Source organism: Tamandua tetradactyla, chromosome 3 (genome assembly GCF_023851605.1).
Source record: "Tamandua tetradactyla isolate mTamTet1 chromosome 3, mTamTet1.pri, whole genome shotgun sequence".
Taxonomy (NCBI): domain Eukaryota; kingdom Metazoa; phylum Chordata; class Mammalia; order Pilosa; family Myrmecophagidae; genus Tamandua; species Tamandua tetradactyla.
In genome coordinates this window covers 1,225,136-1,251,583 of record NC_135329.1, presented here as the reverse complement: position 1 = coordinate 1,251,583, position 26,448 = coordinate 1,225,136, and the positions used below count along the sequence as shown (strand labels likewise).

The following is a 26,448-nucleotide window of genomic DNA, read 5'->3' as shown; positions in this document are numbered from 1 at the left end:
GAAAAGCGATCTGGGGAGACATGTGGCTGGCGCGTGCTGGTCCCTGTTCCCAGTTCTGTTGCTTCCACCTTCTGATGCCAGTGGTTTCCTCTCTAAGCATCTGTGAGCCTCTGCTCAGCTCTGGACACAGCTCTGGGTTTCATCTCTTAGCTTAACATCTGCAGGGCCAGAGGTTTCTTGCTTAGCACCCAGGCTCTTTCTGTCTCAGTCTCCAAATGTCTCCATTGGCACTTCCAAACACCTGTGTCTGTGTTTGCTTCTAAGGTTTCTTCAAAATGTTTTCCTTTTCAAAGGACTCCAGTAAGCTAATCACGGCCCACCTTGAATGGGTGGCGTCACGTCTCCATGTAATCAAAAGGTTACACACGATCCGGTCAGGATTAAACCATGGCTTCTCTTGGGGTATATAAGACCTTCAAACCGGCACAACTTCCCAAACACTTCTTACGTATCACGTTAAACTATTTTAGCACCTCACTTCCACAAGATGAAAGAATAAATCTTTTGTAACAGTTTCCTTGAAGAGTGAGAAGACTTGTCTTTTGAAATAAGGGGTGATAAGGGCAACACAAACATCAACGAGGACATTATTCCCATGTAAAATCTTTGTGTTCTAGGCAGAGAACTCAGACGCTTAAGAACCTCGCGTTAAGAGGAGAGCAGTGATCTACGTCATTTTTACAAAACCCCCTTCCACAAAGCTTCCATAACTTTCTGTATCCATAGGGCTTGTAGTCAGCGATGAGTACAAACAGGATTCATACTAGGAACACGTTAGTTCGCAAATGAGCATATTTCAAGACTGTGTTCCAGGGCAGCGGAGGGCAGTGAGGTCAGCCGCTCAGGCATTCTTAAAGTCATGGGCACCACTTCAAAACCAGTGGGGCAGCAGGGCAGGAATCTTACCCTAAGTCCCTGCTCTTTAAAAGCACCGTAAGGTCTAGGGCTGAGAAGCTGAATGCAGCAAGGTACCCCCGGGGACGCCTTCATCCTGTTTGGATGCGTTGATTGGCTTAAGGATCTCCTTTGGGATGCCAAGAGGACTCAATCTGCGGGGCCCAGGGAAAACAAGGGGTTAACACGAGCTGGGTCTCCTGGTGTTAAGGTGGCCCCAGGGTGAGGACGATCCTGCCTTAGAAGGGGGGCACTTAAGGACCACGAGACGGTGAGGGTACACCAGAGCGTCCTCCAGCCTGCAGAGGAGAGGGGTAGTGGACGTCCTGGGGTGGTTCACCACCCACTCCCATGACGAGGCAGGGGCGCGTGGAGATGGGCCCGGAGCGGAGCTCAGAACAGGGCGAGTGGCTCAGGTGCCAGTGAAGAGTCCAGTAACCCTACCTGCCATGCCACGTGTCGCCTGAGGCTCCTGTACGTTGATGGTCAGATGCGAGGTCAGCAGCTCGGGCCCCCCCAGCTTTCCTCACTTGCTCTGAGCAGGGCTCAGGGGGCCGACCCTCCCCGCCTCCAGGACAGGGTGCAGTCCGGGACCCTATGCTCGTGTTCGTGGGACCCGGGGTGGGACTCTGGTCGGTCTCAGGGTCAAAGGTCACCTTGAGGTTGCGGCACTCTTTCCGCCAGTGGCCTCTGACCCCCCATGGAAGCAGGGCCCTTGAGGCTTAGAGCGTGATTTGGGGAACCTCAAAGTACAGGGTACTTTCAAAAGGACTGCGATAAGCCGAGCCTGTTCTCTGGTCAGCTGCCCTCCTCTCTGCCTTCTCCTCCTCCTCAGCCTCGTCTTGAGGGTTTCATTACACACAGGAAAGGCAGGTTCTGGCAGGTCATCAGTGAGAGTTTGCAGGCCTCTGAGGAGCTTTGCTGTTTCCTCCCAGCAGGCTGGACAATGAAATGGGTGCCCGGCAGGCTGGACAATGAAATGGGTGCCCGGCACACCTGGCCTTCCTGCCAGCCCACGTGTCCGGAACAGACTTCTGAAGGTCTCTATTCACAGACCCTAAGCCTGGAGCAGAGCCAGGTTCTCCTCTCCTCAGTGCCCCCCTCAGCTTATTACAGTTAACAGGCTTGGTGGCACATGTTCTTGTGCCTTCTAGCAAACGGTGACGATAGGGTCCCCTCTGGCTTACATGGGGACACAAAGACTTTTCCTCCTAATGGAATCTGAGACACAGCACAGCACAAGGGACAGGTCCCTCTCAGTCCATGCCTCGATGGAGAGCTGTGGACATCTGCACAGGAACTTCTGACCACTCCCCATCCTTCACGGACGGAAGGTGCTATAGCAACTGGAGTCTTGTTGGAGACCCTGCCTCCCCCTCTCTCAGCTTATACTGACTGTTGGCATTTCCCATTTTCTCTAGAAAAGGAAACAGGGGAGACTCACTGGCACCCGTGTGACTGCGTGGCGTCCTACTGTGCGCCGGAGCTGGGCGTTTCCCTCCCCACCGGCCCAGGCTCTTGGACATGGGGAGTGAAGTCACCAGGGGTCCCCGGAAGTGTCGCCGGCAGACCCAGCTGTTCTCCCTGGGGTCTGCTGAGACCTGCGCTCATGAAGGGGAGGTGCTCAGCCCACCTGACAGAAGTCTAGGACATGCTCCCAGAAGACCTTCGTCTCTAGTTTCCTGCTTCCTGGGGGCTCTAGAAGAAGGACCGTGGGCTGCAATATGTCTCAATCAAGATTAAGGCCCAGAGGGGACCCTCCCGCTGGAAGGCGCTGAGTTCCCATGGCCACAGAGCAGACCTGAACCCCTGGAAAACCAAGGGAACAGCTTGTTCGGTACAAGAGCCCTCAGCTGAGCATCCTGTGTTACAGAAGATGATAGTTCTAAAGGCATCTAAAGGCAGGAGAAAGAGGAAAACTTTCGTGGAGGCAGGAGAGAGACCCACTGCCAAAGGTGTGAGAAGATGAGGAGACCCAGCAGGAGGGTCTGAGGGTCCAGGAAATACAGTTAGGCAAGCGAGAATCAAGAAGTGGTCCCCAGGGAGAGGAGAGGAGAGAGGGTGGGGAAGTCTCAAAAAATCGAGGACAGAGAGAGAGAAACGGGGGGCTTGATCTGACTCCTGTCAGACTCCTGCAGACACGGGGGAAGCCCCCCGCACCCACCGCTCGAGTCTCTTGGATCTGCTCAGCATGGAGTCAGGCTCCTGCCACCTCCGAGGAGGAAGCCAGAGAACTCGGAGCAGACAGAGATTACGTCCTGGGGGAGCGAGACCAGGGACCCTTGATTCCTAGAGACAGAGTTGCATGCAGACGTAGGAGAGGAAAGCGATGAGCCAAGCAAGAAGGAAAAAGCGAAAGCACCCAGCCCAGCCTCCCGGTCAGTAGCCATGACTTACCACCCCAGACTGTCGGAGAGAAGTGCTTCCTCCCCGGCTCGCCAAAATACGTCGCAGGACTTGGGTTTAGGTTCTTGGCTGCACTGCGAGAATGAAGTCAAGGGCACAGCACAGATAGAGCGAGCAGCAGAGAGTACTGAGTACATGCCAAGAAGGAGCGCATGGCACACTCACAAGATGACAGAGACCGAGGCCAGAGGTCTGTGCTTGTTTTGCAGCTGGGGTGGGAAAAGAAGCAGATGGCTCTGCTGTTTTTAAATTAAAAGGCCCCACAATGAACCCCTGCTTATGCACAGACAGGTTCCTCTGCGGGAACCCGAATGCAGGAGTATGAGAAAAAACGGGACAGAAACTGCCCGCACTGCGGATAGAAGAAAGGATAGCCAATCACATCGTCTTTAGGAAAACATTCATTTTAACCTTGAGTTTAGTTTGAACTGCTGGCAAGCATCTTTGTGTGTGGGAAAGGTGTGTTACTGTGGCGTCCAAATATAGACGTGTGTCCATGAGTTGTCCACTGGAAGAGTGAGCTGAAACCTAACAGGGACCACGAAGGAGACAGAATTTGGCTTGCCAAAGCTCTGCGAGGAGTTTGAGGCAAACTCCTACCCCTCATACAACCAAATGTGGGCAATGAGCCGTGAGAACTCATTTTGCCCCAGGAACTTCCCGTGAAAGAGGACCTCTAAGGACAGTGCTGGACAAAGCCAACTTTTAGGAGCAGGAGAAGGGAGCTATCTTAGAGAACAGAGATTTGCACACTGGACTGTTGGAGAAGAGGCTTTCCCTGGGAGAAATTAATGAGACGAGAACACCTAGCTAAGGACGGGGTGCGTCTCAGGGGAGCTCTTTGAGGGAATTAGCCTTCCGGCCCCTGCCCTTCAGATGGTAGAAACAGGGATCATTAACATCCAGTGCTCGTCTTCCTTCCAAAGTTACCTTTTCTTCTTGCTACCCCAAATGTTTGGTAAAATCCTCTGAGACTGCAGAGCAGGGAGGCTCTCGATCCCATTGGGTGTAACTACTGCCTCATGCTGTCTGATGAGCCAATTCTCCCTCCACTTTCCTCTAACGTGATCAGACATTTATTTGCACAGTCAGCTCCGCCCCACAGGAGGCACTGAAATTTTGAGGCAGATGACCCAGAATATCTTACATCATTTTTTTTAGATCATCAGAAATAAACGACAAGTTTAAAAATGTCTTCTTGTTGCATAAGAGCACAAGACCTAACAATTGTGATGTTTTTATATATTTAAGTGACTTTAAAACAAAAACAAGGGATAAACTGCTCAGGGTCCTTGAGAACTTTTTTCCATTTAAAAATGTCTGTATATATTCAAATTTGAGAAATGCTAATTTGGAAGTTGAAAAGCGACCTTTGGCTTAGTTAGGACTAAAGAAATCCCTCAACGACACAGGGTTCCCTTCCCCCACCTCGGCTTATCCCTCGGAAGCCTCCGGAATAGCTTTTCCTTTCCTGTCCCACCTTAAACTCCACTTTCAGCCTAAGAGAACCGAGGGGACGGTGGCTCCGGTGATCCCACACAGGAGACGGAAAGGAAGGGGCACGAGGAGGAGCATGAGGACGAAGCAAAGGAAGCGGGAGACAGGAAAAGGCTCACCCTGCCCTCGGGGCTTCTGTGATGGTGGAGCTGATCCCCCAGAATAAGGCGGTTGCCACCGGACGGCAGAACCCCCTTTAAAAAGTAAGAGTATCATTCATTCAATCGTGCATAATGGCACCGCGCCATGGAAGGCAGACTGACGTGGAGGGGAGAGTCCGAGTCAGGGGATGGGAACTCAGGGCTGGCCCTGGCCTTGCTGTGTGTCCTGGGAAAGCCACACTGCGCCTCTGAGCTCAGTGTCCTCATGTATAAGGCAGGAGAACCGTCTTGGCCATCTTTATGCTCAAGTATTTCTGCAATCTCATATTACATGAGATCATAAATGATTTTTTTTAATGCTTTACAAATTATAAACTGCTCCACACATTTGTACTAACAGGAAACAAAAGGCTGAGCTAGGAAGCTGGGCAAGGCACTTGAGCTGAGCCACCAGCCCTGACCCACAGCCCCTGGCCATGTCCTCCACGTCCCGGCTGGGCGAGCCTCCCCCAGGGAACGTGTCTGCAAGTCCCAGGGACTGAGGTGACCCCAGAGCAGCTGGAGCGTTTTCAAATGCGCTTCTATCTCCAGGTGCAATCGAAATGGCCACTTCAGTCTCGTGTTATCTCTCTGCTCAGAGCCTGCTAGGAAATTTTAAAAGATTCATTGGCATCATTAGAATGAAATTTATCTTCAGAACAGAGAAGACTTGTGCACTTCTGCATACAAATAAAAACTGTACAGAAGCCCAGGATAATTTCCATTTTCCTCCTTGACAGAGTTTCTGTCCCTTAGAAATAAAAGTAATTCTGAGAGGCAATGCCTTGCAACTTTATTCTTTTTCATTGAAAATAGACTGAGCACTATGGAGAGAAAATGCTACATACAGGATCAGCAGCAGTTGTCAAAATAGCAACATTTATTTAATACCTACTGCATGCAGGCTTTTTCTGTATTTCGCCTTTTAATCCTTACAGCCACTGTATGAGAATGGCAGCGCCATTCCCACTGTACAGAAAAGAATGCTGAGGCACAGAGAGGGGAAATCCAGTGGGCAGAGGGGATTCCAGGCCATGTTCTCTTCTCTGCGCGTATGGGACCACCCCCTGGAAACAAAGGAGGAGGTGTTGGCACCCCTGCCCTGCGTGCCCGGCGCACGAGGCGCTGAGCGAAGGAGGAGGGAGGGCTGGGTTTGCTCCATTTCCTCCTGGAAAGGCGCAGGAAATGAGGCGTCTCCCAAAATGGTATGCAGGCACAGGAAAACATTATAGAGCTTGGGGGGGACCCCCAAAAGATGCTCCAGGGCGATGTGTCGGTGGCTCAGTGGCAGAGTTCTCGCCCGCCATGCTGGGGACCTGGGTTTGATTCCCGGTGCCTGCCCATGCAAGAAAAAAAAAAAAAGATGCTCCAGTTTTTAGAACAGAGACCACATGGCTGTAAAGGCAGAGGGGGGCCTGTCAACTGTACCCCACAGAACGGCAGAACCAGACTCAGCAAAACAGTGGAGTGGCAAAGCTGGTCTCCCTGTCTCTGCTGGATAGATTGCTTAGTAAAAGGAGCCCTGGATTCGGGGCGACAGGCTCAAATCCCAGCACCACCACCGATTGACCAGCTTTGTGACCTTGGGGAAATCACTTAACCTCTCTGAATGATTTAGCACAGCTGCCCGGGGGTGGGGGAGGGGCGAGGGAGCCGTGGCGGGCCAGCGAGGGGATGGAATGAAATGCCTTCCTTGGTGCAGCTTGCTGCTCATGCAGGTGCTCCAGGTTAAGAGATCCGTGCAGGTACCCCACCCCCACTGCAGGAGAGCTGCCCCTCAGGGCTGTGAATCGACCCCGGGAAGCTGGCAGCAGAGGGTCCGGCATGCACTTAGGGAAGCTGCCTGGTGGAAATAGTCCAAACACCCATCGCTTCATCACTCCACGGGATCGAGGATTTAATATTTTGGCAAGATACAGCTGAAGACCGCAGCTGAGCTGTGGCACAGCAATGCAAACCGCAAATAAAGGCAGCTAATCTGCATTTCACTATAAAGCATAACTTAGAAAGAGTAAAGCTGTTTGGAAATGGCCAAGTCATCCTGATTCATTTGTCAGTTTCACCGTCTTTAAATCTAGGAGCGTTGTTTTTCAGCAAGTCATCCTGGAGAGAGACCTGATTCTCCGTCCCAGGCATGTCATAGCTTTTCTGTCTGCAGTACCAAAAACGCCACGTAGAGAGAGGTTGCAGGGTAGTGCCGTGGCTCCCAGCATCGTCCCTGGGTTCACACGGTACCTGAGGACCGTGAACTTAGCAGGCTGTGGGGCTGGCACGGGGGCACACTGTTCACTCAGCCAGGCCTGGAAGGGCTTCGCCAGCAGTTCCCTGATGTTCTTCTCTCTTCCAGGGTCCAAACCAGGCTCCATGGCGCATCCAGTTCTCTGTCTCCGCACCCCGAGTCCCGTGGCCGACCAAACAGTGGACACAGGGCGGATGGACCGACCCAGTAAGAGGTCTTCACGACGCCCTCAGTTAGGGCACAGCCCCACTGAGCCAGGCAGGCTCTATCTGATTCCTTGGGCTCTTTCCAGGCGGACAGAGAGCGAGAGGCGTGCGTGGAACTGCCAGAGCTGGCGTCACGGGACCCCAGGAAGGAGAGAAGACGCTGCCATGTGCTGTCAGGTGGCAGGAGAGCCCGGAGCCAAGGGTCACGCTCGTGGCCAGCCCCGGATGCCCTGGTCTCAGGAAAGAGCACTGCTTGGCTGACACCTCAATCTTAGACTTCCAGCCTCAAAACCGTGAGCCTGTACATAAGTGTGTAAAAACCAAGTTTAGTAACTAGATTACAGTATTTGTATACAATTGTTTTTATCTTTACTATTAGAGTATCCATGCAGAATGTTTTTTCCAAAGTTACTTAGATCAGCTCTTTTTCCCCTGCCCGCTCTCATGTGGCTCTGTGTTTCATGCACAATACACTGAGCCTCGTGTTTTACTTTCTGTATTCCATTGTGAGTACCCCAAACGTCCATTTCCTTTCAGTTGCATTTTTTATTCTTCAGGTATGTAAAACATTTCTCTGGTCCTAAGACTCAAAGTATTTTTTTTAAGTTTATTCAAAGAAGTGTCCCTTCTTCCTCATCCTTTCCCTGTCACTCCATTCCCTCCACCCTTCCCACTCCTTTCCTATCCACCCTCCTTTTCTTTTCACAGATGAGAAGAGACACAAGCATTTCCTTATCTCCTCCCCTTGCTTACATAAAGGGTAGCATACTACAGTATTATTTTACATTGGTTTTATCATTTAATATTACATCCTAGAAATCGCTCCATATGACTCCCTAGAGATATTCCTTATTATTTCTATTGATTTATTTACTTGTAAAGTTGAGGTATGATTCACACTATAAAATTCATACACTAAGTACACAATTCAGTGAGGTTTGGTACACTCGCAAAGCTACACAACCATCACCACTATAATCCTGGAGCATTTCCATCGCCCCACAAAGAGACCCCATAGGGGAGAGGGGGTCAGTGCATAAGGGGGCAGGGTCTGTGCTTGTGGTGACGGGAAGGTTTTGACAATGAGCAGTGGTGACGGTACAAGACACTGCAAATATGATTGATCCCAATGAACTGCAAGCTTGGAGGTGGTTGACATGGGAATTTTATGCTGTATATATGTCACTGCAGTTTAAAAACGGCAAAAGAGATTAAAAAGACAGTGGCAATTAAATGGAATTCATACCCCTGGACTGGATCTGATAATCGAGGAGAAAATGCCCAAAGGACATTGCTGGACAACTGAACAAATTAGAAACAGACTACGTGCTTTACATCAATGTAAAATTTCTTGAACTTGACAGCTGCAGCGAATGTGTGTGCCCAAGCAAATACCCGTACCCTTAATAAATAAACCTGAAAGGACTGAGGGCTCAAGGAGCATGATGCGGTTACCCACTCTCAAGTGATTAGAAAATAAACAGACTAGATGGACAGATAATTAGTCAGATTCTCCAGAGAAAGGAGCCAACGGGATATATTATGTAATTATAATATAATATGATATAAAAAGAAAATAATTTTAGGATTGGCTCACACAACCGTGGAGATTGCGAGGTCTGAATTCCACAGGGCAGGCCACAAGTTGGAGACTCAACATACATGACTTTGAATTTCCCCAGGAGAAGCCAAAAGTAGGGAATTCTGATAAAGTTGATGAATTCCCCAGGAGGAGATAGAAATTCTTCTTTCTGACCACTGAAATCCTCAGTTCTCCCTTTAAGGCCTCCAAATGAACAGCTAAGGAGACTCTTCTCATTGCTGGAGTCTATTTCTTTTCGTGATTATAGATTTAATCAATCATAGATGCAATCAACTGATTAATTATTTAGATTCATCTACAAAATATCCTTGCAGCAACAATCAGGCAGTTTTTGCTTGACCAAACAAATGGACATCAATATTTAGGCAAGCTGATGCATGAAATTAGTCATCAGAGAAAGAGACAGACAGACTGACAGACAGCCAGATGAGAGAGAGAGAATGATATAGCAAATATGGTAAAATGTTAAAACTTGGTAAAACTAGACATCTGAGTAAGGAGTATATTAGCTCTCTGTAATGCTTTTGTAGTAATTTTGCAACTTTCCTGTAAGTTTGAAATTGTTGCAAAATAAAAAGTTTTTTTAATGTAAAGAAACAAACCCATATTCATTAGCATTCACTCCCATTCACCCTTCCCCCAGCAACCAATAATCTATTTTCTGTCTCTATAATTTGCTTATTCTGGACATTTCTTTTCGACAGCATTCAATCGTGTCCCTGTTCATTTTACTGCATCCTTTTCCCTGCTGCATAATACTCCACTGTGTGCATGCACCCAGCCTCTCCTCCACCATTCTTCCCTGCATGAGCACCGAGGTTGTTCCCATTGCAGAAAAAGCTGCGATGCGTGACCGCGGGCATTGGCATTGCCGTGTTGGTGAGGTGTCGCTTCAGGGTGGATTCCTAGAAGTGAGATTGCTGGATCAAAAGGCAGTATATGCACTTCCAACAGGCACTGCCAAACTCCCTACAGACGAGCTGTACCCATTTGCACTTCCACTAGCAATGTATAAGAATGCCTGTTTCCACACAGACTTGCCAACAGGATGTGTTATTATATTTCTTAATCTTTGCTAATCTGAAAAGTTAAGAATTGGTATCTGTTCTAGTTTGCAAGCTGCTGGAATGTGATATACCAGAAATGGAATGGCTTTTAAACAGGGGCATTTATTAAGTTGCATGTTTACAGTTCTAAGTCTTTGAATATGTCTAAATTAAGGTAAGGCTGTGAAAATGTCCAAGTTAAGGCACCGAGGGAAAGGTACCTTGGTTCAAGAAGGTTGATGATGTTTGGGGTTACACCCTCAGCTGGAAAGGCGCATGGTGACATCTGCTAGCTCTCCCTTCAACGGCTCCCCCAGGACTCTGGCGGCTCTCATGGCTCTAAAGCTCTTTCCAAAACGGTTCCCTCTTAAAGGACTCCAGGAAGTAATCCCACCTTGTACGGGTGGAGATAGACACATCTCCATGGAAACCACCTAATCCAAGGTTACCACCCACAATTGGGTGGAGACACATCTCCATGGAAACCACCTAATCAAAGGTTACCACCCACAATTGGGTGGGTCACATTTCCATGGAAACAATCAGAAAGCTCCCACCCAGCAATATTGGAGGAGGATTGAAGGGCATGGCTATTCTGGGGAACATAATAGCTTCAGACCAGCACAGTATCTCATGATATTTTAATTTCCAGTTCTTTAATTATGAGTAAGTTTGAACGTTTTTCATATGTTTGAGTGCCATCCACTTTGTTTTAATTGCTATTTCAGGGAAGGACCTAAAAGAAAACATGGTCCAAGTATCTCCTCATTCTGCTGGGAGAGGGCAGAGAGTGATGGTCACAGATTCTCTGCTGTGACCACTGCAAAACCAGGTAGCCTCTGTCTTCTGTGGGCTCGGGATGCGTGACCTGGTTTTCTAGTCTGTGAGCTGCCAGATGTGATATACCAGAAATGGAACGGCTTTGAAACAGGGGGATTTAGTAGGTTGCTAGTTTACAGTTCCAAGACTGAGAAAATGTCCCAATTAAAACAAGTCTACAGAAATGTCCAATCAAAGGCATCCAGGGAAAGATACCTTGGTTCAAGAAGGCCGATGAAGTTCAGGGTTTTTCTCTTAGGTGGAAAGGTACATGGAGAATATGGTCAGGGTTTCTCTCTCAGCTGGAAGAGCACATGGCCAACACGGCGTCATCTGCCAGCTTCCTCTCCGCTTCCTGGGAGGCGTTTTTCTTCTTCATCTCCAAAAGTCACTGGCCGGTAGACTCTCTGCTCCACGGTTCTGTGGCGTTCTGTCACCTTTCTCTGCTCTCTCTGAATCTGCCTTTTATAGGATTCCAGTAAACTAATCAAGACCCACCCAAATGGGTGGAGCCACATTTCCACCTAATCCAGTTTAACCACCATTCTTGATTGAGTCACATCTCCAGGGAGATGATCTGATTACAGATTCAAACATACAGTACTGAATAAGGATTAGAAGAAATGGCTGTCTTTCCAAAACGCGATTAGTATTAAAACATGGCTTTTCTAGGGTACATGCATCCTTTCAAACCAACACTCCAGCTCTGCTCACAGATGTCCTCTCTCCAAGAAACTGAACCTAAAGAAAGAATCATGTAAACCTGACACAACTTTCTAGCTATATGGTTTTGGGAAAATCACTTCTCTGGGCCTCAGTTTCCTTCTTGTTGAAATGGGAAAACATCAAATCTTCCTCCCTCACAGGCTGTCCCCAAGATTAAATGAGTCAATGGATGAGAACTTCTCCCCATCCAGCAAACAAGAGTCCCTTAGGAAACGCTACTTCTCCTGGGTTCCCTTTCCTCAAGCTCACAGTCACTCCGGCATCAACTGCAATGTCCCGTCTTTAAAGACTCACCTCTGAGAGGGAGTCTGAGGAGGCTTGAATCCAGACCTTCCTTCTCCAACCACGGAGCTGGGAAGCAAGGTGGCTCTTGGATATTAGCGTTTAAACCCAGTGTCAGCTGGATTAGGGAGATAACAGGGATGAGTAAGGGGCAGGATTGCTGATTTAGCAAACAAAAGTGCAGGATTCACCACTGGATCTGAATCTCAGACCCTACTTATGAGGTATCCTCACATAAGATATTCTCCTAAATTTTCATATTCTTTTAAGCACATTCATAAAATATGGTTATTTGGTGAGACTAGCATAAAGTCTAAGGTTGCCAGATAAAATTCTAGAAATCCAAATCTGAAATCCAGATAAGCAATAGAGAACGTTTTTAGTAAGTCATAAATATTGCATGGGACTTATTTATACTAAAAATTCTTTGTCTGAAATCCATATATTGTATGGGACACATCTACACTAAAAAAGTATCAGTTGTTTATATGAAATTCAAATTTAACTGGCCACCTTGTATTTGGCAACTCTAGTTGGGGACCTTTTCATCTCCCTAAAAAAAAAAAGCACCTGCTACTCACCTTATGTCAGGCAGCTGTCCTGCCCTTCCATGCCCTTTCCTCTCTGTGCAGCCCACAGGACACACTGGCACCCAAGATTCCAGGAGAAGTAAATTAAGTGGACACTTAAACCAAATAAAGAAAGCTCCCGAAGATGAAATGCTGAGTAGTTGTATCACTGAAGCCTCTTCCGGGCGTAAATGACGGAAACCCAATTCAACCTAATGCAAACACACAAGCAGAAGGAATGTGCTGCCATGTGTAAAGGGCTGGCCGGGGCATGTCGGGAAGGAGTTCAGTGATGTCCCTGGAATATTCCAGTCTCTCCGTCGCTCGGCCTCCCTCCCTGCTTTGGCTTCTGCTCAGGCCACTTCACCCGCAGGGGCAGCCCACGGCTCACAGCGTCCTTACAGGAGGACCCCGGGAGGAAGGCAACTGGGCCCTCCCCAGTGTCCCAGCAAAAGGTCCAGGGAGAGCCTCGGTGGCCTCGGTCACTGCCCGTCCCATGGGTGAAAAGCGGAAGGACCTCCCGTCAGAGATCAGGAATGGGTTTCCCAGGAGACACAGCCTTTGCCACCAAAAGAACTGGGAAGAAGAAAACGTGTGGGACAGCAAAAAACGCAGGTGACTCCGTCTGTCCATAAAAGTATTTTTATCAACTAAACCTCCGATAGCAAAAGGGACTCTCACTGTCGCTGCTGCAAGAGTGGCAAAAGGAAGGGACCGATGCGGGGAAACGCTGAACAACTAAAACCTACACTGCCCAACCGCTGGTCTGCAACTGTCCAAATACAGCGGGAGGTCCGGGTAGGAGGGCAGCGAGAATGAGACAATGAGAGTAACTTTTACCACGCTTATCAGCGTCTCCTTGGTACAAGGATGAAACCCACCTGGGAAACATCCCCATAGGTCATTAGACAGTAATGGAAAGCAAAGCAGCTGCAGGTCCCACAAAGGCCACTAACCAGAACTGAAAACACGCGTGTGCTACGATCTAGAAGGAAGGGGCTAAAATCAGATTCAAAACACCAAGCGAGAAAGCATTTGCATCCTTGTTTAAACTCTTTCACAAAATGGCCTCATTTCCACAAACACATAGCTTTGTAAACGTCAGCCTTTCTAATGCTGTCTTTTCCTAACATAATAGTTGTGTCCTACAGATTTTTCTGAACAGAAGAATCCAATAATTATTAAATGTTGCAAGCTTGAAATTATTTCCTGTAAATGGAAGCATTTCCTGGGATCAGCCAGCCCTGAAATCAAACAAGTGGGTGAAAATGACGGTGAGAAATGGGGGTGAGGAGGCTAGTGAAGGTGATATTTTATATCTCAAGGGCAGTATTAATTGGAATTCATGGCAGGATCCAGATAATGAATGCGAAGTGGGTACATCTTTCCAAAGAGCAGGGAAAACGCCTGGTGGCTCCTTGGGAGGGACACACAAAGGGGAAACTGAGGACACAGAGGCAGCCAGACCATGAGCAGTGAGAGCGGGAGGGCCCTGCCGTTCTCACCAGCTGCACCCACTCCCCGCACCTCCTCATAAATCGCCCGTGGCACGCCTGCCAACGAGCAGTTTTGCTGCAACAGCATTTAGCATATGTGACCATAAATGCCAAGCCACGAGTAAGGAGATGTCCCTCAAGCTAACTGCTTTTAAGTGTAATATGACAAACATCATGTTTTATTGTTAGAAGAAATAGGGATGTGTTTATAAAGCATACGATAGGAAAAATGGGGCAAAATCACATTTCAATCTATTTCAAGAAAGCATTGCTCAAGGAAGCTTTTTCCCCTTTAAAGCTGGAATTCCCACAAAAAGAACAAAATTGCCTTCTCATTTATGTTTTTCTAAAAATCCATTATATGTCCTGTGTTCTAGAGAAATGACAGATTAGACAGAAAAACACAATATCCTCAGTGTCAATCTGAGTGGAAAAACAGCAAACAAACCAGCAAAATGCTGAGCAAGGAGGAACCGAGGTACAGATGCCGGGACGCACCTCTCAGCCTCCACAAGTCCCGGGGCACAGTGGTCCAGGAAGGGCCTCTCTGTCTCTCTCTCTCTGTTTCTCTGTCTCTCTCTGTCACTCTGTCTCTCTCTGTCTCTCTGTCGCTCTCTGTCTCTCTGTCTCTGTCTCTATCTGTCTCTCTCCCCTTTCCCTGGGAGAGGCGCTTAGGGAGTATTTCCCCTCATTACAATCTCCGTCCTTACTGTATCCCCTCAGAAGCAAGCAGTGGACGAGAAGGTGAGGGACAAAACTCAATGACGTTTTGATGTTGTATTCTGAAGTTCTGCAGCCTGCAGAGGCAGAAGTGGGCCCAGGAGGTGGGATTTTATTCACCGAAAGACATGGTCAGAGAGACTGAAAGAGTATGAGAGCTGAGCGGTATGTATGGACCGGGGGACCTCATGACACGGGAGGAGAGCAACCCAGGTCAGCAAAGGGCAGGACCCAGCGCTGCGGCTGCCCTGCAGTGCCCAGAGCGGAGCGGGAGAGGGGGAGGGGAGAGGGGGAGGGGAGAGGGGGAGGGGAGAGGGGGAGGGGAGAGGGGGAGGGGAGAGGGGGAGGGGAGAGGGGGAGGGGAGAGGGGGAGGGGAGAGGGGGAGGGGAGAGGAGGTTAGAAACTTAAGGAAGGGCCTTTTTCTGAGGGAGAACTGGGGTTTGCACAGTTGCACCTCAAGTCTGAGAAGTCAGGTCCCTCCCCTCTTCTTAGAGAGGTGAATTTAGTGGTTTCAGGGCAGGCGTGGACAGGTCGGTGCAGTGGTCGTGCTGCCCTGTGGCCCTTCTCCAGCAGGCTCCCACAAGCAGCTCCAGTGGCCTCGGAGCCCCCCATCCCCTGCCTCCACGCCCCACACCCAAGGCAAAGCCCGGGCGCTGCCATAAGCCCTTTCCCACCTACTCTTCCAGAAGCCAGCCCCCAGCCCCATGAGGCCCTGCAGGGCGTGGTCCCCGACTCTGGCCGTGCTCCTGCTGTTGGGGGGCCGTGAGTGGTGTACCCCGATGGCCCGTTCTCGAGCTCCCTGCACGTGCTGGGGTGGCCCTTTCCGGATGCTGCTTCAGGCCAGGTGGGGCTCACCTGAGCCCGGTCGGGATTCCAATCCCTGTAACGGGAGCTCTTTACTGCGACCAGCAGAGAAGGGGGGGGGGGCAGGACGGGAAGGCCCCCGGGAACCAGGAGACGAGGGGGCCGCACCACGAGCCGCGAGGAAGCCTGCGGGCCCCAAGGACTCGCGGCCAGGAGCTGCGGACGGTGGGGTGGGCGGGGAGAGGGGCTGCGGAGGGACCGCGTGGGGTGCTGCCAGCTGGGACACCCAGCCAGTAAATTCCGGGACAGCCGCTGCCGCGGGTAACCCCAGGCCCCGCCCCCCGGCAGCCCCCACCCCCCGGCCGGCCCCGCAGAGTTGCACAGAACCCTGGCCTATTTTCTGTCTTCTGCTAACTCATTTTTCTGTTTTTTAAAATTATTATTAATGCTCTCCATTTCTTTGTTTTACATTTCTAAGTTAAACAAAAATCTTTGGGAAAGTGTCAGGGCAGAAATGCGCACACTGTAGTTATTTTGTCAGGTCAGAGGCACTAACCTTAATAAATAACTTTAAAACCCTCCTAAAACAAGTCAAGGCAAAAATACTTAATGCATTTCAAAATGTATAGTAAACACATTTTCCTGTTTATTTTAAAGTTGCCCCGTTTTTCTCACTTTAATTCATCGTTATCATCTTGTCTCTCTCATCTCTATTCCACAGAGTGAAGGAGCAGCAGACAGCTGGGCCAGGGCGTGGCTGGAAACCAATCCCACCAAACTCTCTGTAAGCCTCCCGGTCCGTTTAGGAATGATATGGAATGTTAATCAAGTAGTTAATAATAGATACCATTTATTGAGCCTTCTTGGGTCTTTTCACATAACCTCACAATAACTAAGTTAGGAGGGTTGATCACCGCCTTGTGCTGGTTTGGAACTGCTGTGCACCCCGTAAAAGCCATGCTGTTTGAACCCTCATCGAGCCAGGCAGACCTGCTGTTTGGGTGGGACCTTCTGATGAGGTCGTTTCCATGGAGACGTGACCCCACCCACTCAAGGGGGGTCTCAATCCTTTTACTAGATCCCTGTATGAAGAGAATAAAAGGTAGAAAACAGGGAGAACTCGGAGCCGACCCAGAGAGAAGAGAGACAAAACCAAGCCACGGACGTCTGGGCTGCAGAAGGGGTCGGGAGGCCTCGGACCCAGAGGCCAGGAGAGGCCAGCAGACGTCACGGGACAGAGGGAGCCCGACCCCGTCAGCTTCGCTAGAGGGAAGGCATCCCCCCGGGGGACCTTGGCTTGGACGGTTCTGCAGTTGTAACTTAGTAAATCCCCACGGCTGAGGTCGCAGACCCTCTGCGGCCTCAGGCCCCTCCTGAGGCTACTCCCGGCCCTGGTCCCCAGTTCACGGAAAGGCTCGGCTGTCGGGAGCCTAACTGCAGACGACTTCCACAGAGGGACTGAACATTCAACCACCAGAAATGGAGGTGCTACTCCCAGGCCACGCCTGGGGAGCCCCCAGAAGTGCAGTACTCACTGAGAGAAACCCTTGCCAAATGCCCATGGGCCATGGGGAGCACGGCTGGCACTCCTGCATGAGCAGCTGTGTGACAAACGTGCACGCCGGCAGGTCTGCAGGTTTGGAAGAAGCTCTGAGGCTCGGGGCTGTCGCACCATGGGGAGCAGTGTCCGGGGGAGGGGACCAGGTCTGCACGGCCGCCGGTCAGGAGCCAAGAGCTGCTCTCGCTCTCAGAGCAGCGCTGGGAGTTCAACACCGAGATGCCGCAGGTTTACCAGAACAGACGAGGTGGAGACGAGCAGGCTGTCGCCCGCCCCCTCTAGTTTACGGGCTGCGTTATCCGAGTCGCCTAACAGGGCTCGCATACCAGAACCTTGGCCAAGGGCACGTCCGTTAACGAGGAGAGGGAAGTAACACTTGTTGTAGGGCCACTGCACATCCTTGTGTGCATTATCGCAACCCAGTGGCTTTTTTAGCCGCCTTGGTACAGCTGAGAAAACAGAGGACTTCAGAGAGGTTGTGTTTCCTGTGTACAGACAAGTAAGCGGCACTACCATGCTCTGAACCTCGCTGGGCAGGGTCCACGGCGGGCAGGGCCCACGGCAGGCAGGGTCCACAGCGGGCAGGGTCCACAGCGGGCAGGGTCCACGGCGGGCAGGGTCCACGGCGGGCAGGGTCCACGGCGGGCAGGGTCCACGGCGGGCAGAGTCCACGGCAGGCAGGGTCCACGGCGGGCAGGGTCCACGGCAGGCAGGGCCCACGGCGAGGAAGGGTCCACGGCAGGCAGGGTCCACGGCAGGCAGGGTTCACAGCTTGTGGCCCCCCTCCCGTGTCCAGCACCTGACCCGCAGTCTGCGCCCCGCACTGCAGCAGTGGTATCCTATTGGCAGTGTCTGCCCAGGGCAGAACAGAACACAGAGCAGCCCTTAATGAATCTCAATGCAACAAATGAAATCAGGTATCGGGGTCCTCAACGGCAGCCAGGCTGAAGGAAGCACTCTGGGGCCATGTCCCTGCACCCTGGACATGCAGCACCCGCCGCCCCGCCACGCCACCCAGGCCTATGGACACTGCCCAGGGCCACCGGGCTGGCAGCTCCCATGAAGGAATGATTATCCTGGAGGCTCCAGGACCGTGCCAGGGAGGAGCGCTTCATCTGAAAACCTTTCACGCACCCTGTAGTGACCTGGGTCGGAAGTGACCAGCTCTCGCCTGAGGGCCTCCCCTGCCCGGCCTCCGGCCGTCTGGGCTACATGCAGGTGGCCCTGAGAGCTCCTGCTGCAGGTGCTGGAGACAGGTAGGCGAGGGCACGAGGCGGGACAGGAATGAGGAGCAGAGACCATTTGCCACATCCCAGAGCTGCTGGGGAACAAGATCAAAGCTGGGAGTCTGGAGGCAGCCGGAGCCCAGCCCCAAAGAAGCAGGAAGGGCCAGCGAGCGGGCTGGGGCTACTGCCGGGGCGGGGGGTCGGGGGACTGCAGGGTGAGCCTGTCCGGCGGGCAGGGGCCATGCCTGCGCCATCCCCCAAAAGCCAACCCCCTGATAGCCTGGAAAAGACTCAAAAGACGTGGGCTGTGCAGACCCCAGAAGCTGGGGTGGGTGCTGAGACGCGCCTGAAAGCATCTCCCTGCTCGGCAGTGGAGGATGGAGAGGACAGTCCTCGGGCAGCCGACTTCCATGACTCCTGCTCTCCGACACTGCACACCCACCCCCTGGGAAGGTCAGGCAGAGGATCTGGCCCTGGCGTTGGGCACCGTCCGGTCTCCGGTTAGCACGACGCTGCTGTGGTCCCCACCTGTGCAGAGGACGCAGCAGCAGCAGGTTTGCTGAGGACGCTGAACCAGCACCAGCTCCTGAGAAAGAAGGGGGCTGTTTCTCACCAGCCACAGGGCTGAAGGCACCTGCTGTGCATGCTGACAAACAGCCTCTCAGTGTAGAGATGCCAGGGCACGTGTCTCCACTCCATCAGATAATTGCGACTGGAAGAAGTGCTCCGTGCCGGCTTCACATCTGGCCTTCCAGCACCACGGAGCTTTCCCATAAAACGGATGTGACCTTAGTTCTGGCAGGATTCATCGGGAATGGAAGCTGTGCCCAAATAAAGCTGCACAAAGCTCCAGGAACCAGATGTTCCATTCATCGATTTTTTTTTTAATGTCGCAATAAAATTCACCACAGACATATGTGTACTTGCTTCTCCTCTTCGTCTTTCCCTTCTAAGGGAGAGGGACTCCTGATGGCTTCTCAGAATGGAGCACTCATACAACAATGCTTGGAGCACTTTACATCCTCACAACCATCATCTTGTGGTTTCCTCTTCAGACAGGACGCAGGCTTGGACAGGAGACCTGGCTCACCTGAGCTCACTCGGGCAGGAAGGCACAGACCTGGGACGCAAACCAAGACCGTCCGGCTCACAGGCACTGCCCATCCCCATCTTCGATCCCACTGCATCTCTCCCATTTTTGGTTTGCCAAAACCCTTCCAATTCACCTAGAAGTTGCTCAAGCATATATGCAGTTCTGGGATTTTAGATTTATATTACTTAATTTTAGGTTCGTATCAAGGGGGTTTCATACAATAATATTTGATAATTGCCTTTTGACTGATGCCAATAAACGTCTTGACTGTCAAACTGCATTTCGTTTCATGAATGTCTTCAGACAGAAAATACCAGTTCTGCCAGATATCAGCTGAGATTGGCCAAAAGGACTCCTGCATTGTAATAACTGGAAGCTCATTTATGGAGCACATTATGTGCTGGGCACAAATAAGTCTGTTCTGAACATTAGGAAAAACTTCCCCAACGACATCCATCAACCCCTTAAGAGGGAACAGGGTCCTACACAGGGACAACAGCAGCCGTCCCCAATGTCTGATAAAATCACCACTCGGGAAGGAACTTCGGTGTGTGCACAAGCAACTGGGAGACCAAATATTCTTGTTGAAAAAACCAGGAAGAGCAAGCAACTCACAGTCCACCTGCATCCGCACATGTAACCTGGGCTCTGCAGGGGAAACGGCACCAGCACACCTGAAGGCAGAAGGGCCTGCAACGAAAGGATCCGCGACGGGAGAGAGAAGCAAAGCCACAGAGGCAGCGGACAGCGCACGAGGCTGGGAGACGGAGAGGGCGGCAGACCCGGCCCGCCCAGCCCTGGAAGGCCTCACCTGACCTGGAAGGACCTCAGCAGGCCTTAGACTAACTCCCCCAAAGGCGTCCTCCAGGAAGCCTTCCCTGATACGCATTCGTCCTCTGTGGCCAGGGCCTCTGCCCTGAGCTCTCCTGGCAGCGCCCTGTGCTCACCCCTCACAGCCGCAGGTCCTGGGCAGTGATGGCCACTCACCTGCTGACTTACCTGTTTCCCATTAGCCTGAGGAAAAGGACGGTCTCATCCACTGCTGCCTTCCAGTGTCTGTGTTATAGTAAGCGCCTGGGAACTGCTGACCTGAAACAAGAACTGACCACACTGTCCGGGGACATGGCTGGGAAGGAGGGACAGAGCATGTCAGGGCAGGTCCTGGCCTGTCCAGCCCCATGAGAGCTGCTGCTGCAGATGGGGAGAGCTGACCCAAGAACCAGAGGAGGGGGAGTGACCACAGGGTAGGGCCGCAACTGGGAACCCCTCCAGCGAGTGCCAGTGCCAGGGTGCGTGAGGGCGGGGTCAGGCAGAGCCGGGGGGGCGGCCTGGCAATGCCAGGGCAGGTAGTGTCAGGGGCAGGCTGAGGGCCTGGTGAAGGCAGTGCCGGGGGGGGTGGAGCTGAGGGCGGGACCTCCCCCTGCCAGCACCCCATGCAGCACCCTGTGCAGCGGGCGCCTACGGGCCCCCACCCCACCCATGCGGCTGCAGGCACCAGGAGTTGGGCACGAGCTGCAGAGAGGCTGGGGGAGGCAGAGATGAGCCCGAGCTCCCGGGACACAGAAAAGGCAGAGACTCCAGCCGGCCGTGCCAAGGGCAGGCCCTTCTGGGAGCCAGGGATGGACGGTGAGACTCTGGCAGGGCCCCCTGTGGGAGCCGGGCCAAGAGGCTGTGTGGCCACCCCTCGCCGGCCACCCCTCGCTAGCCACCCCTCGCCAGCCACCCCTCGCTGGCCACCCCTTGCCAGCAGCAGGCAGTTCCTGCACCCACCACGCGCTGTCCCCAAGGGGAAGGGCCCCGGGGCCCTGTCCAGCTTCAGGCCTGTCCCCTATAGGAGGCCCTGTCGGGCTCAGGAAAGGACGGCACGTCAGCCGGCATCTCCCGCTTTCAACGCAGGCACCAGAGACCTCTTGGTCCCTTTCAACAGACTCTGCGCCGAGGACCCCAAATCCAGTCCTGAGGGGCGCAGAGTGGGGGGGCACAGCGGCGCAAGGCCAGAGCAGACCACTCCCCCTTACCACGTGCATGCGAGCCAGCCACTTTCCCTCTGGACCTCGGTTTCCCTCAGACCGGGACAGACACCCACCCCGGCTCCCAGGGGCATCACGAGGGGGAAATGAGAGGCAGAGGTAGAGCACACACGCGGCAGCTGCTGCCTTTCCACCTCCCTAGTCTCACTGTTCCTACTACTATTTCTACAGAAGCAGCTTTTCGGTTACTTCATACCAGGTGGCGATCTTTAATCAAAACGGGACGCCACATTCCGTGCTACACCTCAAAACTGCATTTATGCCAATATCCAAAAGGCATTTGAGGGGGGAAAAGATGTTTAAAAACTGGGCTGTGGGCGTCACGCGGACATGTGCTGAATCTGCAAAGGAGTGGCTGTGCCACCTGAGGCCGGAGCCACCAGGAGGAACGGCACGTTGGGGATGGAAGGTGTCCTCTCCTCAGAGAAACGCGCCTGCAGACGGAAAGGGCAGGGGAGCGAGTCCGGGGCGCACCCGTGCAAGGCCACAGGGCAGCAGAGCCTACGGCGCAGCCACGGGAGCCCTTCAGCCAAATTCTCCCGACGGGCGAGAACCACCACGTCCTGCCCTAAAAGTGAGTGTGTGTACGCCTTCGTGTGCTGTGAAGGGTTTCTGCCTGACAAGCAGACATCACCGTTTCTAAGGCTATTTTAAAACGCTGGCTTCTCTCAAACGCTGGCACAGCCTTTTCAGTGACTTAAGTTTCCCTCCTCCACAGTGAATCACGTCTGTATGTTTGCACAATACTTCCCCTTCCCTTCACCGAATGCACCGCCGCCTGTGCGTGAGAAGGTTCGCTAGGTTCTGAGTAACTCTCAGGTCTATCCTGGCAGCAGAAATGGTAAAATTCAAAACACATACTGGGAAGTATCTGTAAAGGCACGTGTTCCGCCCATTTAAGCTCACATGCCCTAAACTTCCTGCCTAATCAGTTCCTGCTGCAGAGCTCACCTGAATCACTGACATGATCTCTTTCCACCATCAGCAACTTGTGCACCAGAACAAAGAACCAGGCTTCGAGGATGCACGTCTGAAATTCAAAATCATAAGGAAGGGACTCTCTAGGCTCAAAAATGAGCATTTCTTTTTGCACATCAATTTTGAAAATACTGGAATGCATACTTGGCACCAAAATACACACACAAGGCATTCTCCACTCTGAATGAGGACATTTATTAGGCTCCCGGCGTCCACGCGTAGCACGTGGACACGGATTGGCATGCATCATCTCGGCCAGCAGGTCTGACATGCACGTCGAGTCTTCACGCAGCTGGGCCTCGGTTTTGCTGGCCGGAAATGTACAGTCAGACCAGGTGACTAAGCGGCACGCGCAGGAGGATGCAGGAAGCAGGGCGGCAGACCCCACACAGGACCCCTGACCTTTCTCCCCAAAACCGTATCACAACTCTCTTGTGTAAAAAATAAATTTCAGAACAAGGCATTTAATTCATCTCACTGAGAAAAATAAAGACGATTCTATCGTTTTACAGCAAAAAGTGTCCAACTATGGCTGCGAGGCACACCCTGAGAAGTAAACCACTAGCGAACCCGCTGAGGCTGTAAAGCTGTGTCAACCGGTCCCGAACGGCCCCGACGCGGGTCCCACTCACTGTGCCGCACGCTGCTCCAGGGGCGCGGGGCTGTTCTCATCCTCGGGGCCGTCAGTGCTCAGGGCGTCGGGGGATGCGGGCTCGCTGGCCACCACGCCTCCCGCGGACAGGCCGGCCACGAAGGCGTGCACCCGCTGTGCGTACGCGTCCCGGACGTTGTGGCCCGGTGGCGGGCTGCCCCTCCCAGCCGAGCCGGCCTCCGCGGCCCTCTGCTGCTGGTAGTACTTGGAGAACTTGTTGAAGATGATGGTAATGGGCAGGGCCACCACGAGGATGCCACAGAGGATGCAGGCGCTGGCCACGAGCTTGCCGGCCACCGTGACCGGGTGGGTGTCACCATAGCCCACCGTGGTCATGCTGATGGTCGCCCACCACCAGCACACGGGGATGCTGCCGAGGCCGGCCCCGGGCTCGTCCCTCTCGGCGGAGAAGACAAGCACGGAGAAGATGGCGATGCCCACGGACAGGAAGAGCAGCAGCAGGCCGACCTCGTGGTGGCTGTGCCGCAGCGTGGCCCCCAGTGAGCGCAGCCCCCCCGAGTGCCGTGCCAGCTTCAGGATGCGGAAGACGCGCATCAGCCGCAGCGCCTGGACCGCCTTGCCCACGTTCTCCAGGTCCGCGCTCTCCTCCTCGCGCGCGGCGACGGCCAGCGTGGCGTAGAAGGGCGCCACGGAGACGACGTCGATGATGTTCAGGGGGCTCTTCCAGAACCTCCGTTGGCAGGGGGCGGCCGCCAGGCGCACTGCGAGCTCTCCGGTGAACCAGGCGATGCAGGCGACCTCCACGCCGGCCAGCACCGGGTCATCCACCTCGCCGTCGGCGTTCTGGAACTCGGACATGCTGTGCACGCACATGGCCACAATGGACGCCAGCACCACGCCCAGGGACGCAGCGGCCAGCAGCTTGGCCGACAGGCAGTGGGCGGGGTTCTCCATGCGGACCCACACTTTCCTGCGGAGCCGGCCAAAGCGCAGCTTGTCGAACTTCTCCAGCTCCTTCTCGAAAAGTGACGAGTCGCGGGAAGACGTGTCGCTGCTGGCACTGTCGCTCTTCTGCTCCCAGCCGGGCGCGCGCGGCTCCTCCTTGCGCTCCTGGTAGCGGCCGCTGCAGCAGGAGCCGATGAGCAGCTCGCTGAGGCCCCAGTACTCGATTTCCTGGCGGAAAGAGAAGACGCACAGCTCCTCCATGACGTGCAGTCGCCCCGTGTAGTAGAAGTTCAGGACGTAGCGGAACAGCGACGGGTTCCGGTCGAAGTAGAACTCTCGCTCGGCCGCGCTGTAGTCGTCGCACAGCTGCAGGATGGCGTCCTCCGAGCGGCAGGCCAGCAGCCGCCCCAGCCGCGTGTGCGGGAAGCGCCGCAGGGTGCTCTGCTCCACCGACTGCTTAAAGCCCCCCACGTTCAGGTGGACCAGCTCCCCGTCGTGTCCGGCGTGGAAGAGCTCACCAAACACCATGGCGGGGCCGGGGGCTGCGGCGCAGGCTCGGGAGGGAGACGGGGGGCCTCGCGCTGTGCCTGAAAGGAGCACGAGGCATTAGCGCCAGAGCCCCCGAGACCCGCAAACCCAGCGAGCCCCCCGAGACCCACAAGCCCAACGAGCCCCTGGAGGTCCCTGAGCCCCCTGGAGCACCCCAAGCCCCCGAGCCCCCAGGTCTCCCCAAGGTCCGAGAGACCCCAGGGCCCCATGAGCCCCCCAGAGTTCACGAGGAACCCAACCACCATGAGCCCCTGGGACCCCCAAAGCCCCTGAGCCCTTGGAGGCCCCCGAGCACCCCCCCCCCCCCAGCTTGTCTTTCCACGAGGCTGGGCTCAATTAAACGCAAAGCAGGAAATGGAATAAATACCAAATACACTATCACATTTTTGACTAGACAAAAACCAACTTAAAACTGATTTTTTTCCCCAAAGTCTTTGGTTTATCAATTCATTTTCTAGAAAGAGGTAAAAAGAGGAAAGATTGCAATATTAAATTTTATGAACACTCAGTTCTAGTGCTGTATTTAATAGAGCATCTCAAATTACCCCCCGCCTCCCCCCCCACACACACACACAAAGCTTTGTGAATCATTTTCACCATTTCTGCATTGCCAGGGGCTCCCCTGATGGCCCGGCTGCCTGTTAGGTTGGGACGACATCTGCCAGTGGCTGCGGCCTTGCTGCTGGCATCTCCTCCTGGGACCCGGCCATGCACCCCGAAAGGACACCCCAGAAGCAGCCTCTGCTGCCGCCAGCCCTGCTGCACTCTACCTCTCGTTGCCAACCCACATGCGGCCGAGAGGGCGGCGTCTCACGACACACCAACACTCACTCCCTGCAGAGGGAGCCGAGTGCCCGTGTCTGGACAGAACAGGACAGGTGAGAGGCCATCACTAGCTCCTGCTTTGTGGGCGATGCTGCAGGCTCTCCCACATGGAAAGAAACTGCCCAGGGGAGCCCTCCTGAGGCGACTACACCTCTGCTTCCTACCACCGACAGGCTCCTCCCAGCACCTCCTCGCATCCCGCCCTCTCCCACGGCCCCACCTAGGGAACTCGTATAGAAACCCAAGTCCACACGGACCCAGCACATTGCCTGGTTTAGTTCAGACAGGAGCCAGGATGCACCAGACCCATTTCTCAGACAGGAAATACCAGGTTTTGGCAATCACGCAGTACAAGGCCGCCTCCTCGGAGCAGGTGGGGCAAAGAAGAGGACACTGTCCTGTTCCGGGTTCCTAACAGGTGCCATCAGCTCCTTGAACATCTCACTCACTCCTCCCGGAGACACTCAAGTCACATAACCTGCCCACGCCACACATTTTGGTAAATGGTGAATCGCAACTGAAGCCCAGGTCTGACTGTCCCCAAAACTCTTCCACGCCCGCCGCCCCGCTTGCCACGTAGCCCGCTGTTCAATGTGGGAAGCGCCATAGTACAAGAGAATAAAGTCTTTGAAATTAAGAAAAAAGCAAAGGCCTCTGCCTAGAGGGCATCAGGGCAGAGGTCACATTCAGCTCGAACCTTGAAGGTTTAAGCACAGTTGACCAAACAGAAGGGCAACCAAAGGTGGGCCAGTGACAGATTCTGAAGAACTCTGTACACAAAGCTAGAGTCTAAACTCTGACCTACAGGTAAGAGTTGGTAAGACCACTAAAGGGTTTTAGGCAACAAACAGACATGGCTGTACTGCTGTGGCTGTGACTTAGACTCTCCAACAGCCTGATGCAGATTTCCCAAAGGGGGAAGCCTGAGGCCAACGAGATAGGGCTGCAAGGGGACAGGTGCGTGGAGGTGAGGCTCTGAACTGAGATAGCAGTGAGCCGCGGTGCATATAAAGAGGAAGTGGCCAATGCAAGAGACATTACCTGGTAACCGATTGGAAAGAAGGGAGTAAAGAAGCAGGAAGGCACGAGTTGGGTCTATTTCTAGTCTGCTGAAGTGAAAGGACAGTGACACCATCAGACGAAGCAGAACGGGCAAAAGGAGATTTCTTTTCTTGCATACAGT

The 26,448-nt window shown here is 53.1% G+C and overlaps 1 protein-coding gene across 1 annotated transcript; it reads right to left on the bottom strand.

Annotated features, from left to right (window-relative positions):
• Window positions 1–18,686: 18,686 nt before the first annotated feature.
• On the bottom strand, window positions 18,687–24,459 carry KCNS3 (potassium voltage-gated channel modifier subfamily S member 3). The gene is made up of 9 exons (XM_077151690.1): window positions 22,966–24,459; window positions 22,497–22,641; window positions 22,307–22,385; window positions 21,680–21,923; window positions 21,070–21,281; window positions 20,803–20,972; window positions 20,415–20,653; window positions 19,941–20,082; window positions 18,687–18,818 (listed from the first exon to the last, which is right to left on the bottom strand). The coding sequence occupies exons 1-9, from the start codon at window positions 24,417–24,419 to the stop codon at window positions 18,687–18,689; spliced, it is 2,817 nt and encodes a 938-aa protein (XP_077007805.1). The 5' UTR covers window positions 24,420–24,459.
• Between the last annotated feature and the right edge of the window lie 1,989 nt (window positions 24,460–26,448).

Excerpts from the sequence above, each read along its gene's own strand:
- KCNS3 (XM_077151690.1), bottom strand. The coding sequence starts at position 24,419 with ATGGTGTTTGGTGAGCTCTTCCACGCCGGACACGACGGGGAGCTGGTC. Across the intron at positions 21,282-21,679 it reads CAGATTCAGCACATGTCCGC|GACTGGATTTGGGGTCCTCG; the intron begins GTGACGCCCACA and ends TGCGCCCCTCAG. Across the intron at positions 18,819-19,940 it reads TGTGCGGATGCAGGTGGACT|GAGCTGGTGCTGGTTCAGCG; the intron begins GTGAGTTGCTTG and ends CTTCTTTCTCAG.